At 45.9% G+C, this 4,815-nt stretch overlaps 1 protein-coding gene across 8 annotated transcripts in view; it reads left to right on the forward strand.

Moving 5' to 3' along the window:
- The window catches only part of AGK (acylglycerol kinase), a 48,443-nt gene that overhangs the window by 20,281 nt on the left and 23,347 nt on the right, over nucleotides 1-4,815 (forward strand). For 6 of the 8 annotated variants that reach the window (XM_025213476.1, XM_025213474.1, XM_025213471.1 and 3 more), the window contains 3 exons: nucleotides 270-272; nucleotides 2,029-2,061; nucleotides 4,060-4,154. In XM_025213476.1, coding sequence (XP_025069261.1) covers nucleotides 270-272; nucleotides 2,029-2,061; nucleotides 4,060-4,154 — 131 coding nt within the window. The remainder of the gene's footprint in view (nucleotides 1-269; nucleotides 273-2,028; nucleotides 2,062-4,059; nucleotides 4,155-4,815) is intronic. The other 2 variants (XM_025213470.1, XM_006031798.3) reach the window with 1 other exon arrangement.

Genomic DNA, 4,815 nt, shown 5'->3' on the forward strand with positions numbered 1-4,815 from the left:
CCCCCCCCCGTAAATTGCTACAGTGTATAGGGGGAAAATCTCTTCAGGCTGTTCTCAGTCCAAAAGTGATGGTATGTGTGGGTGATTGTTTTTGGTGGTTTCCTTTTACAGAGTTTGAGTATTCCCAAGTACCAGTTCTCAAACTGTTTGCAGTTGTGTACCCCTATGATTCCGTGTTACGAACAATAAAAAGTAACCTGTTGCTATAACTACACTGCAGCCTTTTCAGCAACCTAACAGATGTTTTTCTTTGTTCTTCCTTCTCTTAGAACGTAAGAGATGCTGTACTGGGTCAGAACATAGTCCATCCAGCCCGGTATCCTCTTTCCCACTAGCAGCGTGGCTGCTAAGGGGAACAGTATTTAAGCAGGGCATAGCGAGAGTAATGCATTCCCTGCACCTCTCCCCTTACAGTGTCAAACAGAGGCCTAGATTGTCTTAGTCAAAAGTGCAATCTCAACATGATCATATTTAATACCCACTGATGGACCTAACCTCCATGAATTTGTCCAGTCTCCTTTTGAACAAAGTTAGGTTATTAGCAGGGATCCTGGCTTTCTCTGTTTAAAAATTGCAAATTCTCCGATTTAAAACACCACAATTCATGTTTTTCTGTGATTAAAATGAAATGCCGCTCTCGCTCTCTCTCTCTCTCTCTCTTTCTCTCTCTCTCTCTCTCTATATATATATAGGGGTCAGTTAAACAAAATGGTTTATTGAGATATTTACAATTTTAAGGCAGTTTGGAAGCCTACCAGTGCCTCAGTCACTATAATAAAATTCTAAATAGCTATAAATTTTAGCGTTTTGATTTTGGGTTTTTTATCATGGAAAATCAGGGCTCTCACTGTCCCCTTTGCTGACCACGATGTGGGTCTAGCTGTGGCTCTTCCCCCCACCCCGACATACTCTGTTTTGTGGTGTTGAGAAGCCCTGATATGCCAGTGCTCTGCCTATGCCATGACCCCTCACTCCCTACCCACAGCCCCCTAGGCCATGCTGGTGTCCCTCACTCCCCAGTCACAGCCTTCCCCCCCACCACACACACCCCTTCCCTGCTGGAGGGTGGACCCCAGCTGCCAGGGCTATGGGGCCAGAGACCTGGGTCTGCAGTCCCCTGCCCCTCGCAGCAGCTACTGGATGGGCAGGGAGCACTTTGCCATGGCAGCATGGGGCTCCCAGCGGTGGCAGCACTGAGCTTCTGCACCCCACTCTGCCCTGCCACGCTGGGTCCCGCTTCCTGGGGCACAGAGGCCCCAGGGGAAGGACAGTCCAAGCCTGCAGCAGGCAGCCTACCCTGTGCACAAATCTGGGAGGCATGTGCCCTCCCCCAGGAGCATACACAGCGGCGGGGAGCCAGCCCCACCACCAGCTGCCCTCCGGACTAGCTGCCTGCGGCCCCGTCCCACTCCCTGTCCAGGCCCTGCAGCCACGCATTCCAGCCCCAAGCACAATGTGCTGCCCTGGCTGGGCAGCAGTCCCAGCCCTGCCCAATTCCCTCCCTCCCTCACTATAGGGGCCTCAGTTCTCCCTCCCCACGCCCCTCTGCACATGGTACCCCCTGCCTGATTTTTCAAATCAAGACAGGCATATTTTTAAAAGCTACACTTTTGTTCAACATGAAATTATTGGGATTGTACAGGAGCAATAGGATGAAATTCTGTGCCCTGTATTGGATGCAAAGTCAAACTAGATAATCTAACAGTTCCTACTGTCAGTTTGATGGATCTTTGAAAAGAGTGCATATTCAGGGCCATCATCACATGTTAACAAGCATCTGAGTCTGCACATCTTCAAATATATATGCTGCCATCAGCTTCCATGATTGTACCTGTAGAACTCTGCCATATTCTCCATGGCTTGTTCAGAAAGTACACCTTTTCTCTGCAAGCCGCAACAGTCCATTCCATAAAACAGTAAATGTATCCTAAGTGCATCTGTTCTGAAGAGCAAAAGCATGTGCTTTGTAGGCTATTACTGTAATTGCACAAAAAAATCCTGTAGTTAAATGTTTCCATTATTTTTCAGGTCATAACTGGGCTCCTCCGCAGAGCAGATGAGGTGAGGGGAGTGTTTTTGTATTTTGTTTTTAATTTGTTTTTGAGGAGAACATCTTGGGTGCTTAGAGGAGTCTCTGGGTGTCAGCTGGCTGCTGCAGGTATTATAGCTCCATAATCTAGGGATGACTTGCTGGGTGATGATGAGCTGGTTATGCAAGAGTCTTGCTGTCTTGCTTACTGCTCTTCATTCCTTTTCTCAGTGAGTGGAATGGTTCCCAGTCAAGACAGAGGGGAAGTCTCTGGTTGCAGAGCAGGGAATATTGAGAAGCCAACCACAAAACTTTCGAAGGACCATGGACCAGCTGTGCATAGCTTTTTTGCTTGCTTGTTTGTTTGGCAGCAGAGCTGAACCAAAACAACATACTATTTCCTATATTTGTATGGACTTAAAATGGAATTTAGTGTGGCCCATGCTTCTACCCCTTTATGATCATTTTATATCAGTATTTGAGCAGTGAATTTCTACTTGGATAAGTGTTGCAGAAGGCAGTGTGAAGCACTCCATGCTAGAATATTTGCATTGGGAGTGGTATATTTTGTAATGGATAGGACAGTGCTAATTAATAAAGTGGGGGAAGATTGCTGGCAAAACCCAGCAAAAAGTCAATAAAATCATCAAGACAAGGATCTGATGACATTCTTGGCAACAAAAATTGTGCCTGTTTATGCACTGACTCCATCTGAATGTGACAAGACAAAAATTGGAGTTGAACAGTGCAACTGAATCACTGCTTTTTAATTGTCATTTTAAAAACCTTCACAGAGGTGCATTTTTACTGCAATATTGTTACAGTTACAGATGATCCCTAAGACCCTTATCATTTAAAGATATTACCATTACAAAATAACACTATTTGGGTCTTTCCTCACATTTTACATTTAGCAGCACTTCGGAAGTTAGTGCCTTGTGATGCAGCTGTACTGATTTGTAATGCAGAATATCCCTGGGCCCAGCATTATTTTGCAGAGTGCTGCATAGCAGCCCTAGCCAGTCATTCTGTGGTTTTTAGGGCCCCAGAATTTTCCAGCACCAAGGAATTCTGTCCAGGGGGTTGATCTATATGTGATGGTTCCTGCAGGACTGCCTATCCACCTGTGCTTTTCTGTCCCTTTGTACTTGGGAGGCATCTTACTAACCCTATTTTGTATGCGAGGTTATTAAGGCTGCTGAAAAGATGTCCTTTTTAATAGATGGAGAAGGCAGAGCAGGAGTAAGTGGGCCTACAAACAGCCTGTCTTCTACAAGCTATAAGACTACTCTGGGGAGAATGAGCAGAAGGAGCTTGGGGGGGTGTAAGATCTTACAAATGAAGGGAAAATGGTTCAAAGTGATAGCAAGGGGTTATCATTGAGCTAATGTGGATCTGCAGTTGACACAGTGCCCTAAGTAGCTGTACCTATCAGGGAGATGGTGCCTTGTGATATACAATAGTTTACGCTGATTTGCTGACACTTGAGGGAGCACAGTTTAGGATGATGTGTGTTGCACTAACTCACTCCAGCAATGAGGCCTGTACAGCAGGGTGATACAGGAACCAACACAGGTGACAGCCTCCAAAATCAAAGCCACTGCTGCTTCATGAGTTGGCTTGCAGAGGAATCCATTAATATCCTTTTTTTGCTTAAGTGAGAAAATCTCTTTGCAATGCAAGGTTTCTCTATCAAGGGAGCTTCTACGAAGTTAAAAGAGATTTAGTGCTTCAGGATGGGGGAAGAAAGCAGAATGCTGACAGATTCCATACATTAGTTAGCACATATCTGCCAACCTGTATGTAAAAACACCCCTGATGATTAGAGAAAGCTCCTCTGTAACCAGTTGGCACTGGTGGGTTCAGAGACTTGGATGCCATGTTCTGAGTCATTGTGTATTACTGCCTCATTTCAGGAAGTGTCTGATTGCTTAATGCCAACGGGTTGATACCAGACACAGCTGTGTTCTCCACACAGAAAGCTTAATTCAGCTGATGCAAATGTTAATTTACTCTTCTCATGTTTCCAGGCTGCCTTCAGTAAGATTCCAATTGGATTCATACCCCTTGGGAAGACCAGTACCCTGAGCCACACACTCTACCCTGAAAGCACAAATCAAGTCCAGTAAGTGTTGTGTGCAAGAGGGAGGGATGCTTTGGTTTATTGTTAAGGAGAGCAGTGCTTGGAAAGTTAGTACCCTCTCCTGCCTTTCATCCTCTTTTCTATGGTAATTGCGGCTCTTTAGAGTTGGGCCTGAGAGTGGGACATGATGCTGAAAGGTGGAAAATATTAAACTGAGGGAAACTTTTTTGTTGTTGTTGTTTTAAATAGAAGGCACAGTCATCTTGTGAAACCCTACGATGCCATTGAAACCAGATGTTTGGTCAGATTTAAAAAAGGCCTTCCTGTGTATAATGTCAGCAGCCACAATTAAATGGATTAAGGCTAGTGAACAACCTGTATGACCCATGAATTCTGGAAAGGACATAAATACTCATTCTTTGGAGTTATAACAGGGGCAGGCAAAATATGGCCCATTGGCCAGATCCGGCCCACTGGGCCATTGTATCTGGCCCGCAGGGCCCCTAAAAAATTTAGTAAATTTAATATTTATTTGCTCCTGCCTGCCTGTCAAAGATGACAGGAGCCAGGAGCAGTAGGACCCAAGGGGAGCCGGTAGCAGGACGGAGCAGCCCAACCCTGCCCCCAGCCATTTCCCTGCCTTCTTGCTCCTGGCTGCATTACGGAACCGGGAGTATGGGGCTGTGCCAGTACCCCGGGGGGG

This window comes from Alligator sinensis, unplaced genomic scaffold (genome assembly GCF_000455745.1).
Source record: "Alligator sinensis unplaced genomic scaffold, ASM45574v1 scaffold585_1, whole genome shotgun sequence".
NCBI lineage: Eukaryota > Metazoa > Chordata > Crocodylia > Alligatoridae > Alligator > Alligator sinensis.